The sequence below is a fragment of the Pecten maximus genome, chromosome 2 (assembly GCF_902652985.1).
Source record: "Pecten maximus chromosome 2, xPecMax1.1, whole genome shotgun sequence".
In the NCBI taxonomy this organism is placed as follows: Eukaryota; Metazoa; Mollusca; class Bivalvia; order Pectinida; family Pectinidae; genus Pecten; species Pecten maximus.
The window spans coordinates 18,533,371-18,548,664 of record NC_047016.1 but is presented as its reverse complement, the minus strand read 5'-3'; the positions used below and the strand labels follow the sequence as shown (position 1 = coordinate 18,548,664).

Genomic DNA, 15,294 nt, shown 5'->3' with positions numbered 1-15,294 from the left:
TACTAGAAAATGTGAACACCAGATCAAAACATTAAATCCTACTGAGTAAAGGTTTAAAACTACTGACATCACGACACTGCTAGGACTATGCTATATCCCCTATGCTCTTTTTTTTTTTCATTTTCAGAAATCCATTTTGTCTACATACAACAAAATCCTTTAGTCAAGAAGACAGGAAATCACTTGCCTGACTAAAATGTATCCTTTATCATCGAAGTTCTTTTTCATATCAGCTGTCACCCGAAACCCGTTCACCGTAAAATCATACACTGTAAGAAAATTCACACGAGAGTAGCTACATTTGTACATATAAACCGACACACTTATACAAATTCAGGGCAAAACTGCTAGAACGATGTTTATTTAAATATGTGCACAATTTTCTTTGCATAACTACATTAATGAAGTCATAGTTTTGTTTCATAATTGGAATTCTGCTGTAAATCAATTGGTTATTATAGAAAGACTAATATTAGTAAGGATCTTGATAACGGCAAATATATACAACGATTTTTTGTGTGATATAAGAAACGCCTCGACAGAGTTTAGCACAAAAGGTTACCTTAAAAACTTAACCGGATAGGTGTTGCCGGTATGTATATTGATTTATTTGTATATCACCTATTAAATGTGCATCGGAGGGTTGCTATTAACGGAAAATCGTGAAAGAATTTACTGCAGGAGCTCCCGAGGGCCAATCGATGGCCCCTATTGTTTCATGTTCACATTAATGATCTTGTCAACAACATTAACACGAAAAATGAACTCTTTGCGGATGACACTATTATTTACATTATCATTGATAATCCAATTACAACAATTCCGTTAACGAATAATTTTCTAAATAAATAGTGACTTCTCTTAATAAATAGTGACTTCACTAAATAAATAGTGACTTCTCTAAATAAATAGTGACTTCTCTAAATAATTAGTGACTTCTCTAAATAAATAGTGACTTCTCTAATAAATAGTGACTTCTCTAAATAAATAGTGACTTCTCTAAATAATTAGTGACTTCTCTAAATAAATAGTGACTTCTCTAAATCAATAGTGACTTCTCTAAATAAATAGTGACTTCTCTAAATAAATAGTGACTTCTCTAAATCAATAGTGACTTCTCTAAATAAATAGTGACTTCTCTAAATAAATAGTGACTTCTCTAAATAATTAATGACTTCTCTAAATAATTAGTGACTTCTCTAAATAATTAAAGACTTCTCTAAATAATTAATGACTTCTCTAAATAAATAGTGACTTTTCTTAATAAATAGTGACTTCTCTGAATAAATAGTGACTTCTCTAAATAATTAATGACTTCTCTAAATAATTAGTGACTTCTCTAAATAAATAGTGACTTTTCTTAATAATTAATGACTTCTCTAAATAATTAGTGACTTCTCTAAAAAAATAGTGACTTCTCTAAATAATTAGTGACTTCTCTAAATAATTAATGACTTCTCTAAATAATTAATGACTTCTCTAAATAAATAGTGACTTTTCCTAATAAATAGTGACTTCTCTAAATAAATAGTGACTTCTCTAAATAATTAATGACTTCTCTAAATAATTAGTGACTTCTCTAAATAATTAAAGACTTCTCTAAATAATTAATGACTTCTCTAAATAAATAGTGACTTCTCTTAATAAATAGTGACTTCTCTGAATCAATAGTGACTTCTCTAAATAAATAGTGACTTCTCTAAATAAAAAGTGACTTCTCTTAATAAATAGTGACTTCTCTTAATAATTAGTGACTTCTCTGAATCAATAGTGACTTCTCTAAAAAATTAGTGACTTCTCGAAATAAATAATTGATTCTCTGAATAAAATGACATTTCTAAAATAAATAATGATTTATCTAAATAAATAATGACATTTCTAAAATATTTAATGACTTCTCTAAATGGAATATGTAAAAATAGAATTTGCTAAATCACATACCAGTATTAATGAACAATACAGTTGTATCTAACGTGCCGTTTCAAAAACGCCTTGGTTTATGTTTGTATTCTGATGTTAGCTAGATTGATCCTGTTAACTATACTCTTAATGAAACTTCGAAACGTTTAATTATATTTAGATAATTAAAATTGGTACTTAATAGACACTCGTTACAAACTGCCTATATATCTTTTATCGGTCCAGTTTTAGAATATGTTGACGTTTTCTGGTCAAAGTGATAATAATCATTCCATTTGATTTAAGACAAAATATGTTCAAATAGAGGTAGATAGAAAAGTGAGGATTGCTACCGAACTCTGATATGCTGGGAAAAGTGCTTAGATTGATTGACATATTCAGCTTTACAAATTGTTCTCACTTGTTCCGTCTCAACAATCGAATCTGTAGGATTACAGAACCGTATATATGCGAGTCAATAATTCATTCTAAAACAATTTGTATATTTTTTTTAACTTCATCAGTCGAATTATGGAATTGTTTACCAGCAGAAATGAGAAATGACCATTATTTGAACAGTTTCAAAAAGGCCTTATAAAACCATCTTCTTGTGAAAACTTGAGAAACGCAGCTTACAAATAATTCATACCAGACTTCATTTAAAATGTAGAATATTGAAAAAAACTGTTTATTTAAAATAAATCTTACGGAAAGTTCTTTCTGTACGTTTGCTCATACAGAAGATAACTGCCACTCTCTTATATATAATTCAACGAGAACAGTTAATATTACGCTTAGAGTTGGATCTGAACACAGAAATTCTACTATCAGGGTATTCCAGGCTTGACGGATGCAGAAGATAAGTCAATGATTATTTTGTTTTTTGTTTTCGTTTGCTTAACGTCCTATTAACAGCCAGGGTCATTTAAGGACGTGCCAGGTTTTGGAGGTGGAGGAAAGCCGGAGTACCCGGAGAAAAACCACCGGCCTACGGTCAGTACCTGGCAACTGCCCCACGTAGGTTTCGAACTCGCAACCCAGTGGTGGAGGGCTAGTGATAAAGTGTCAGTACATCTTAACCACTCGGCCACCGCGGCCCAAGTCAATGATTAGGTCTGTGCAGAATTTTATATTATATACCAAAAGGTTTGAATAAAAATAACCTTTAATAAATAGGTTAAATCGAAATTATCCACATCTTAAAAGGCATAGATAAAATAATACCAGAATGAGTATCTTAAAGGGCTTAGCAGAGCGAGAGATATATTGTTGATGTGTTATCTTTAAATATAAAAAAACTACTATCGACCATATCGATATACCTAGTAGAACTAGATATTAAGGCCACTACATGCCGATCAACATCAGCAGCTTATCTCGATCTTTACTGATAACGTAATCACCAATGAGAGCTTACAACTGAGCTGTATGCTTAACGTGGTTATCTCAATTTCCAAATTATTAATTTTGTTCATGTTTTGTTCCGTTGTCATACCCTCATATCCTTTTTAGAATGTAGCTACATGTAATTTGACAAAAATTTGTATGGCGGTTGTCGCCAATGACCCTTACTCAAACTCCTTTTACCTTTTCAGTGGACTCCATGCAAATTGTAATATTAATATTTTGTTAGTACTTTTCCCTAGTGTTTTCGATTATAGGTTAGAATTGATCGTGGCGGGTATGTTAGTATTTGTTAGTTTAAAAATGTTAGGATAGGCGGGGGACGTAAGGTATGGTATAGTTTATATTGTAAACGTTGGGCCCGTTATGTAGTTGTGTAGTCTACTTGTTACTGTTTTAAAATATTGTTAATTTTTACTTGGAGTCGAGTATTTCCTTCACCAAATCTGACATGCAAACCCAACGAACCTGGGTTGACGGTCGATGTAAGGTAGTGAGCTGGGTGCAGTTGTACACCACAAACTGGGCCAGTCTCGCTCCTGTTACAGAATTATGTTTTCATTGTGTCGGTGTTCTCTTTGTTTACACAAACATATTTGTATGGCAGTAGTGCATGCGAATGCGATTAAATTATGTAGTTATTTCTTTGCCTATTTCAAGGACCAGGATATTGTAGGCATGCGATGTCAATTTGCGATTAAGTTGCAGGTGTTGAAACCTATGATTTTACATACCTCCAGTCAGTTCCGCCATATTGATTGAGGGGTAATCTGTGGAAATAAAATCAATATTTTTTGTCTGGCAAGTGCGTATATATTATAAATGACATATTTATGGCAGGAGGAAGCTGTAAACTTACATGTATAGTAACATGATATGTAGGTTTATACTCACCACTACTAGACACTGTTATATACGTGTACGCGACAACAACTTCAAATGCAACAGATGACGTATGGCAATAATGTGTATGTGATAATCATTGTTATCCATTGTAGCATTATCTGTAGCCTTGTGTCTGTACAGATATCTAAGGTTATAACAAGGATTAGCTGATACACTGCGTTCTGATATAGTAGTATAGCCAAGATATCTACAAAACACACACAATTTAATGGGACATTCAGATGCAATGCATGACAATTTAGTAGTAATATCTGCTGATAACAAGTCCAAAACTAAATCATACCAGTGCTTCCTGCTTAAGGACTTTTCTGTGATGTTAAGAAAGCTTTTTCTTTAAGAATATTTACCTTATTTTAGGAGTGTTTCTTTGATTAAAAACATTTCTGTGATAATAAAAGTGTTCCGTCTCCGAGAAGAAATACTAGGGAAATAAACCAAATCTCAAAAAATGTTGAAATGAAAAGATATTTGGTTATTCCTAGACCTATTAATAACAGGTCTGTTTCAGCTATTCATCCATATGGCCAGTCTATCGGTCATTGTCAATGTAACCCAAGAATATTGACCAATGAGGGCTGGCCCTTCATGGAGTAAGTTTAATTGAAAAAACAACAAATCACAAATGCTGTACTTGCTTTATGATCTTTTTGATCGAAAATTGGTATCATTTGATTAGCCACCATGATGACTACAATCTCCTTTTCAGCATGTGTTGTCAGATATATTTTACTATGTAACTTGCCACTTGTTGTGTTTTAATTAATGTATATTCCATTCCAGAAGGTTTTCCAGAGTTTGTTTTATCACTGGTTGAAAACGCTTGGCAACCAATATGTTTTACCCTATTTTTCTGCTTTTAGATATTACAGATGGATCTGTATTTAGAGTAATTGATATATTTCATGTAAACAGACTATGTTTTTTGCTTAAATTTTCCTGTACATTATAAATAAATGAGCATTTCAACAATAGTTTTATGCTATGTTGTCTTTTGATTGCAGTTATGTGTATTTTATGACAGCAGCAAACGATATGCATGTTCTGAATAGGGTCAGGCTGACATCAATAAATTTATTTTGCACAAACCCGCTAAAACAACGTTGATGTGTCCTTAAATAAAAACGTCAAATGTCTTCCTCATGACGGGATATTTTTAGAGTGAGAACAGCATCCTGCGTCTCTCTTGTTGCCTGACAATAGCCTACATTCTATATTCCTTGTTGTTGATGCATAGTGACAATGCTTTTTACATGGAAATCACGCCACGGAGTTTATTAACAATATCTTTACCAGTTATAAAAATAAGAAACGTGGTCTGATCTTAAGGCTAATCAACTCGGGCAGACGTCAATGCTACTAGGCAACCAATGCCTTTATCAAAGCAAATATCTCCGGTATTTTCAAATGCATATAAAATTGCAAATCATTACAATAGATGCTAGTAGGAGGGACGACAAAGATAGGGTCTTGACCTGCTAAGTATTATCATGGACTCGGTTAATTAGGTCTAAATCAATGGCGGTACCAGGATGGAGGAATCATCAAGACATTCCCAGAGTAAAATCAATATAATTCTCTTCACATAAAAGCACATTCTCTATGCCATGTCACTTACCAACACTTGGCATTAAAAACAACGAGGGATCTTTCCAAGGAGAATAATACCATGTTTGAAGTTTTGAGTATCTTGGTTTTGTGTGGTCTATGTTAATTTTTTTTGACAGTGGAAATTGTACTCTTTATACATGCTATACAAGCTTAATACCACCAGCAATTTCACCTGCCATTCCTAAAAAATCTAACACTAATTCTAATTATTCCTTTATTTTTTCCCATTCCTACTGTTCTTCCAGCTAATCTAATTATCTAACATAGCTCCACAATGTATAACTCTATCAGGTGATATCTAGGTCCTGATTAAACAAAAGACGTAGACTTTGTATAGATTAACAATATCGTAGGGCAATGTACTTTGCAATATTCACATTTGAAAGAATGACATTTTCACAAAAGTTTACTGCAAATCAATTTTATTGCAAACTCATAGCCCAAACACAAGTTGTCTGACCTAATGGTATTGGCCTTAGCAGCATACTTTCCGCGAGGAATACATAACATCATTTCTATTCCACCTTGGATACATTTCCAGCCGTTCTTACAAGTCACGCGCAAGAACAGTAAATTTAGTCCGTACTTTTACATGTACATGTACATGTGTTGTATGAAGCTTTGTCCGAGAGGTACGTGTCAATCTATTGACGTGTTCTATTGTTTTGAGTCACTCTCCAAAAATGTAGCATTCACCGTTTTAGACGATTTGGCCTCCATGAAATCTTTGTCAGTGAAAGTCGCGGTAGTTGGTGCAGTCTGTTACCGCGCTGTTGGGAACCTGTGTGAGGAAGTTAATTTGTCAATTAGCTTATGTCATAAATAACCTATTATTTCAGGGAAAACTCTCCTGAATGTATGACAACTCGAAGTTTTACCATTATACCACAACTTTGTGACTTCAGAGAATAAAATCATGTGTTTCGGAGGGAAAGTAACTCAGATGACAATGCTAATTGTGGTCAATTTCGGGTTGAATCACAATCTCAAAATCTATTTTTGTTTGTTACAAATTGATGTTTGAAGTGTTGTGATATGGAATGATTATTTTATAAATGTATATTTAAAATGAAAACAGGATTTTAAATCTTTATAAAAAATTAAACCGCGGTTTGTCTGCAGCTACATGTAAAACACCTTAAACATAAGTTTATCTGCAAGCTAAGCCTTGAATCATTAATAAAAACGTGTAATTATATCTTTGTTAGGTATAAAGATCACATAACCTTTTGTATTGGTGTGTACTGGGCGTGGTGGTGGGGGACAACCGGGTTATTGCTCTTGGTGTTGTATGCTATCAGGTAGGCCCACCTCCTGTCAGGACTGTCGTTAGCGGAACTGCAGTGTAGCAGGTTACAATGGAAGAACAGGGCATCGCCTTTAAAATACATCCAATGGAAGTAAGGTGAGTATAAGATATAAATTAACACGTCCACTTCTGCAGTATTTATGACTGCTTTGTGGAACTAATGAACTATAACGTGTACTTTTCAAAAATGTTATGGTCTTTCATAATTTCAAGCGAACTTATAAAGTTTTCGTTTTTGATTCTAGTTTAACAGAATTACGGAAATAAAAAGAGTATTAAAACATAAACATGTTTTGAACAAAAGAAATATCCCTTCCGTCATCTGTTATTCCCTATCATTTGTCGATTTGTCAGTTTTATGAATCTGTTAAACAACTAAGCTCCAATCTCACCTGAGTCCATTTCTACAAAAGCAGGTTGGCATATTTTCTTTATAGCCTCGACTCTGTCCACATTGGCTGCAGTTTGACCAGAGCTCATGTCATGATCAATCCGACCGCATCTGTGTGATCCAGGCAAAATCTGCATAAACATTAAGTACAGAACTAATGTCTAGTTGGGTTGATATCTAAATGATGGAGACAGCGTGTGTTTTCATATTAGTATCATGATTTGAAATTGAATTGATGAACAGAGAAAATGAAAACATCCTTATCAATATAAATTCATCAAATTTCTATTCTACATGTACCTACGTCCATGTGACGAGTATCGTTGGACCAAAGTTTAACAACATTACTTTGACATGACCTCATACAATTTTCGCGATATTTAGAAACTGATCACCATAGTTGAAATTCGGTTTTTTATAGGGAAATTATTTGGGCATGTATTTCTTCATTACTATACGTTATGTATTAAAAAAAGGACTTACCATCAGTGTAAAAGTAACACAGAAATTGATTTAAAAAGATAATATTTTATAATATTCTTTAACAAACTTGAACTCCAGCAAAATTTCCCTATTCAATATATTTATTATCTTACCTGCAAGCATCCGTTTGCTTGTATGCATTTGTCAATTGCCACAAAGACAGTCATCATATCAGGGAACAAACAACTGTTCTTATACCAGTATCTGGAAAGCATTGTTTAGCTCATAAATAAAACATAATGCTTGCCGAACTTTCCTTGAACTCCATGCTTTTATATATATATAAATAAATAAATAAAAAAAAACCCCAAAAAACAGCAGCATTGCATAAATAGTACAGAAAAAATGCTCATACTAATCGAGGATATCCTCAGAAGACATGCACCGAACAATACTAGAAATACCGAACATTTGCAAGATGTGTATTGTATAGTAAGTATCTCTTAATTTGTTGGGTTATGGTGGTATAGACAGTAGAACGAAGCTTTTCAGTACATTTTTCATCTTTAGATGACATCCAATTATTTTTCGATTTTTTTCATCTTACAAAATTTTAAATTCCACTTTTGAATAAAAACCAATTATATAATTTACCCGTAGTCCTGGTGCCACAAGAACGAGCCTCCTGATAGCGGTTCCTTGTACAACAATTTCCCGTGATAATGATACACCTCGTCTCTCAACAGCTGGGGAGACAAGATACATTACTGTGTCTAAAACTTATACATGATTAATTATTACTAAGATATGAATCCCCGAAAACACACTCCTCTTTTGTATATGTAGTGGTGAGTATTTCATCTGATTCCAACGTCAGAAATTTTAACTAGAATTATCATCCTTTCAAACTGCGTTACATAACACATTTCAGCTACTGATATATTTTGGTTGTTTTATTTAATGTACGTATTTTTGCAAGAATCTCTATGAAAAATGAACTATTTCATCATCCTGACCATTATTTATATAGATTTTTAAGTTGTTAGTCAATTATTCACATTTATGATAAAGTTATTCTAACCACATGTACATTATACCAGTATTCTGTCTCGTTCCATAGTTCTGTACGTAAACATGGTTATTTGTGAAGCAAAAGCATTGATTATCTATTTTGGTTATGTATCTTCCCAGTATTTTTTGTATGTAACGTACGTCTTCACTAGTATTGACGACCTTTTCACAACGTGCCATCATTCCAGATACGTCATTTCCGGGACTGTTCCAGACCGCAAGTTTAGTTATTTTTCCTGTGTCATCAACAACCTTTAGAAAATTGTATTTGAGGGAAGGGAAAATACAAAAAACACAATGATAATGGAACCCCTTTGAATGACCTATGTCACGTATATATGATGATTAATATTACGCAATCATGTAAGAAGTAAAATACTGTTTCTCATCTAGTCTCATCACACGATATGGCCAAATTATGAAAGCGAAATTGCTTATACTCGTATATATATAAATATATATAAATTTCTGTTGTTTTAATCGCCAATCGCTGATATCCTCTAGTCGTGATCATAAATGAGGCTTTTCAAATCAAACACTTACCCCTAGCCATGATCATAGCCGTGATCCATAAGACCGTCTCGGGCACTTCCCCACAGCCGCGATCCTGAATGAGGTTTGTCTCCTAGGACACTTACCTCCTAGCCGTGATCCACAATGAAGCTTGTCTCCTCGGACACCTAAACCCAGCAATGATCCTTAATGAAGCTTGTCTCCTCGGACACTTACCTCCTAGCCGTAATCCTTAATAAAGCTTGTCTCCTCGGACACCTACACCCAGCAATGATCCTTAATGAGGCTTGTCTCCTCGGATACTTACCTCCTAGCCGTGATCCTTAATGAAGCTTGTCTCCTCGGACACCTAAACCCAGCAATGATCCTTAATGAAGCTTGTCTCCTCGGACACTTACCTCCTAGCCGTAATCCTTAATAAAGCTTGTCTCCTCGGACACCTACACCCAGCAATGATCCTTAATGAGGCTTGTCTCCTCGGATACTTACCTCCTAGCCGTGATCCTTAATAAAGCTTGTCTCCTCGGACACCTACACCCAGCAATGATCCTTAATGAAGCTTGTCTCCTCGGACACTTACCTCCTAGCAATGATCCTTAATGAAGCTTGTCTCCTCGGACACTTACCTCCTAGCAATGATCCTTAATGAAGCTTGTCTCCTCGGACACTTACCTCCTAGCCGTGATCCTTAATGAAGCTTGTCTCCTCGGACACCTAAACCCAGCAATGATCCTTAATGAAGCTTGTCTCCTCGGACACTTACCTCCTAGCCGTAATCCTTAATAAAGCTTGTCTCCTCGGACACCTACACCCAGCAATGATCCTTAATGAGGCTTGTCTCCTCGGATACTTACCTCCTAGCCGTGATCCTTAATAAAGCTTGTCTCCTCGGACACCTACACCCAGCAATGATCCTTAATGAAGCTTGTCTCCTCGGACACTTACCTCCTAGCAATGATCCTTAATGAAGCTTGTCTCCTCGGACACTTACCTCCTAGCAATGATCCTTAATGAAGCTTGTCTCCTCGGACACTTACCTCCTAGCCGTGATCCTTAATAAAGCTTGTCTCCTCGGACACCTACACCCAGCAATGATCCTTAATAAAGCTTGTCTCCTCGGACACCTACACCCAGCAATGATCCTTAATGAAGCTTGTCTCCTCGGACACTTACCTCCTAGCCGTGATCCTTAATAAAGGTTGTCTCTCTCCTCGGACACATACACCCAGCCGTGATCCTTAATGAAGATTGTCTCGTCGGACACTTACCCCCCAGCCGTGATCCTTAATAAGGCTTGTCTCCTCGAACACTTTCCGAAGTTTACTGATCTCTGTGCCGTTAAACAGTCCTCTGCATGGATAAAATTCATCAGATTTAACCGATTCGTTGATTTTATATAAACATGCCGTATGGTTAATGAGATTAAAGCAATCAGCAAAAATGCAGATGAGGAAAACATAGATTGAGTTTTTAGCTCGAATCTAAGAAAAGATTCAAGAAACTTCTGCATACGTTGTCGCATATTATGTTCCCTTACAAATATAACTCAACATTATTATTAACCACCTGGTAAGTACAGTGATATTTTTTATTTTGAAATGTACATGCTTACCTGACTAATATGTATCCAAGGTCATCGAAGCTCTTTTTCATGTCATCAGTCACGCGGAAATCTTCTGATGTGTAGTTATACACTTTAAAAACATCCAATATATATTTAATTCGAGAGATAGAATAATTCCTGTATATGATACAGTGGAAATGCAACGGAATTGGAATAGGGTCTAACCCTTGACGGCAGACTAAATGATTACAGTAAATAAAAGTAAGCGAAAGCAAGAATCTGCTTTACCAATATACATGTTTATCATATCATATGATGATAGTTTGAATTGCTGTTCTTGAAACTCAATTAGAAAAAAGAAAAATAATAAGATGCGGCTTGGTGCTCTTAAATAAAAAAAAAAGTATGGCCAGTAAATATTGTTTAGTATTTTCAACTAAAAAAGATGTGTAGCATCAGTATTGCAATATAAATGAAAAAAGTATGTACCTTCAAACAAACTATTGGCGTAGCAATAAGTAGATTCCTAGATTTTAAAACATATCCAAACCTGTGTATTATGTGACGATCGAATTGGAAATCAAGTACAATAGATATTCTTGTCCATCAGGGTCGATTTACCAATACACTCTAGTACACCATCAACGAAGATAATTCCATATTGCTACTTTCTTACTTCCGACGGTTAACCACTCTGACGACGGTGCTTACATGTACAGTTTGATCAGACTGTAAGTGAGTTGTTGCCAATAAAATGATTTCCACGAAATAAATAAATTACTGGTAGAAAACGTACGGGCCTATGGAGGAGACTATGAGTTGTTTAATATCCATAGTCAAATTTGGAAATATTCTTTTGTCCTAAAATTCGGCGCGTTCAGTGCTTATTGATATAAAATATAGTCAATTCGATGTCAGTATCAAAGATTTAACGTAGACTCCGTAGACGCTCACTCTTCAGGAACAACTGGTCGTATTTCCCTTGTAATTTTTTCTGTCGTAAATCTCTTGGATATTACTGATTTATTTTAGTTAGAATTTCTATTGTTACACAGGATAATCGAAAATACACACCACTAGCTAAGTCTAACAAGCGCCGTGTCAGAAATGTCTAAAGATGATTTCTAATTATAGCAGTAGGCCTCCAGTAAACCAGTTATTGACCAAATGGATCATTAACACAAACAATACTCTATGATGTTGTTCGTAGTTTATCAGATTTATGTAACTGCTCTATGTACTCCCATTGTGTGTCATGGTTGTTATCTACTTGTGTCTTGATAAAGGGGCGGATTTACCTTAAAAATCGACTATAAACTTGATTGTGCTGTCCCCATTACTTCACTGATTATATTCGTACACATGGGTTGATTTGTTCAAACAATGATTCGTAAATATTCATCAAAACAGTATATTGATAATTAAAAAGGGTTTTTACTAGGATGGAAGGGGTAAGTCCGACTTCTCCACAATTGTAATGTTTACCAGTAAAATGTTTTACAGTGATGTACAAACCTAGATACATGTATGGACGAGCATTTGTATACGTGACTTCAATCTATTGAAAAAAAAACTTACCTCCAGATAACGTCGCCATTTTTGATAACGTGATGTTGACCTAAAATTAAAAAAAACAAAACAAAAACATTGATAGTTTTAATTATATCATAGTAAATGTGTAGCAAATTCGACAGCTTATTCGTGGCACTTTTCACAATGAATCGTAGCCAAAATATCATGCAAACGGGATTTAACATTAAACATATCGAACGAGGAGTTAAACAGTCCATGTGACGAGTTAAAAGCTTCGTACGACATTTGATCTCTTTTGCAGCACGAATAAGGTTTCTTACTTAACCGAATTAACTGATTTTACGAGACAAATACAACGTTACCGATGCACACGTAAGAGTATCAGGACAATATTATACTGTTTAATTGTCAGAACAAGATTTAATTCCTATACATTAATGTAGTTCGGTTAGTACCTGTTTATGATCAAAATGACGATGTAAGTATATAATACGTTTTAGGCTGAATATACTCTAAATATATATAGGACTGAATCATTCGTGAATTATATAACTTACCTTGGTTTACGACGGATTTGTTGATATGATAGCGGGCTGTAGTCGCGTTGTATTTACGTCATACAAAGTATAGACATGTGCTCATACATGTCAGCTGATCAAGTCGCTCTGGTAACCATTTACAGTTTTATATTAAGGCATAAGACTGCCAGACAGTGATTTGTCTTTATTTTACTTGAGTATTTAATTTGAGGATAGTTTAGAAATATGCATTGTGCCGATGTCAGAAAAATGACACAGTTAAGCGCATTGGAAAGAGAGCATAATGACTTGTATAATTAAAGGGCATTCGGGCCGGAAGAACAATTATATGCAAACATATATCTTAAACAAAAAGTAAAACAACACGGATATCATGGGCAGGTCACAAAATCGAGGTAACTAGATACAAATGGAACATTCTAAGCTGTTTATTTTTTTTCTAAAAAATAGTCAAAACTGTGTTAGAGAAACAAGTTGCAGTATATTTTATAAGATATCTTATATATCACAAATTCTTCAGATACTTCTGCTAAGTGTATGCGTCTGTATATTGACAATAGTGTATCACTTGGTTATCAGTTTCCTGTCGGGTTTCTTGTAACATTACAAAACAGATTATATTCTCTGCTAGAGAACGGCGCATACATGTATGTTCTCTATATCTGAGGAATACGCACGGTGAACATGCAAATGTTTAAAATGAAATAAAGCAAGAGATCAAATCCACTATCTGATTGCCAAATGTAATTGTTTTTACGTGGTCATTGTGATACGTTTGTATGTGGTGTTAGCTTACACCAGGATTTCGGATTACACCATAAGAAGAGTGGCGAATTATATAAAACAACGAGTATGATATGAAGCAGAAAAGTAGTATTACATGTATTTGTTTGTTGGAATATGTCGATTGATCTGTTTACAGCAAATGTGTTTTCTTTTTTTTTGTTTTTGCGTAGTATCAGATATATATCATATTTCTTAACAACATCAAGGTATAGTATATACAGTGAAGGATTGGGCTGTTTTTACACAGACGCGCGCTCTCTCTCTCTCTCTCTCTCTCTCTCTCTCTCTCTCTCTCTCATACACACACGCACACACACACGCACACGCACACCCACCCACACATACACACATACACACAGACACACACACACTCACACACACCCACCCACCCACCCACATACACACACACACGCACACATTAGATTACATAGTTCTCGGGTAATGGCATGTTGATAATCAATGACAATGTATGATAGTAGCGGAAGGGTGTATGAAAAACATGAAGAACAACAACAAAACATACACTACAATTTTTTATCTATCGCTTAATAAACATAACAAAACAAGCAGTTTGCCACTGAATACTTTTAATACATAAATGTATGTCGATTGCGTCATTGGTATTTTTTCTTTGATTATACAGAGCAGCTATTGACATAAAAGTTTAAGATCGCGGGAAGGCCTTTGCAAGAGCAAGATCCTGACACATTGGAGTCCACTTAATAAAAGAGAAATATATTCTATATAGGAATGTATAGACTTTATAGGGCAGACACCAACAAATCACAGTGAAGCAGAAATTGCTTCGAGTCAAAATAACTCACGGGGGCAGTGCGTGTTATTTCGAAATAGAACTTCATATTAACGGTGAATGATATACAAACATTTGGCCTCTCGGCCTACCTAATTACTAGTTTACTTTTCCTTCTTCCTTCAGATCCCGAACGTATCATCTTATCTATTTTAATACGACTTTACTAATATCAATTTGGGAACTTAGATGAAAATCAAACCTACCTACTCTCCTCACCAGCTAATTGGCTCAACACATAGACGAGTAACAACACTTTTAGATAATAAAAACAATATTGCGAACAATAGCATCACTACATCTTACAGGTCGTCTTTGTCGTCCTCCTAGGACTTTTCTGTGATGAAATTTGATATCCAGAAGGGAGGTTAGAGAAACCAAAATCATTTTCTACAAAACATAATTGATTGAAAACTGAGGCACAAACCCATTTCATCTTTATACATAAAGGATCTGTTATATGTTTCCCTTCATACTAATATACTTACATTTTTACTTTACAATGGAACTAGTTAATTCAACACTTCATATTCCCGA

The 15,294-nt window shown here is 34.8% G+C and overlaps 1 protein-coding gene and 1 long non-coding RNA gene across 2 annotated transcripts; both read right to left on the bottom strand.

The window, feature by feature from the left end:
* Positions 1–195: 195 nt before the first annotated feature.
* On the bottom strand, positions 196–4,314 carry LOC117320523. Its single transcript, XR_004531075.1, has 3 exons — positions 4,198–4,314; positions 4,038–4,073; positions 196–269 (listed from the first exon to the last, which is right to left on the bottom strand). It is a non-coding gene; the product is annotated as an uncharacterized LOC117320523 (long non-coding RNA).
* Positions 4,315–6,232: 1,918 nt separating this feature from the next.
* LOC117320513 (L-proline trans-4-hydroxylase-like) lies at positions 6,233–12,722 on the bottom strand. The gene is given in 10 exon segments (XM_033875094.1): positions 6,233–6,555; positions 6,557–6,598; positions 7,044–7,195; positions 7,519–7,648; positions 8,114–8,204; positions 8,595–8,686; positions 9,153–9,263; positions 10,793–10,874; positions 11,137–11,218; positions 12,667–12,722. Coding segments are annotated over 10 exon segments (882 nt in total). The 5' UTR covers positions 12,686–12,722; the 3' UTR covers positions 6,233–6,474.
* Positions 12,723–15,294: the final 2,572 nt, after the last annotated feature.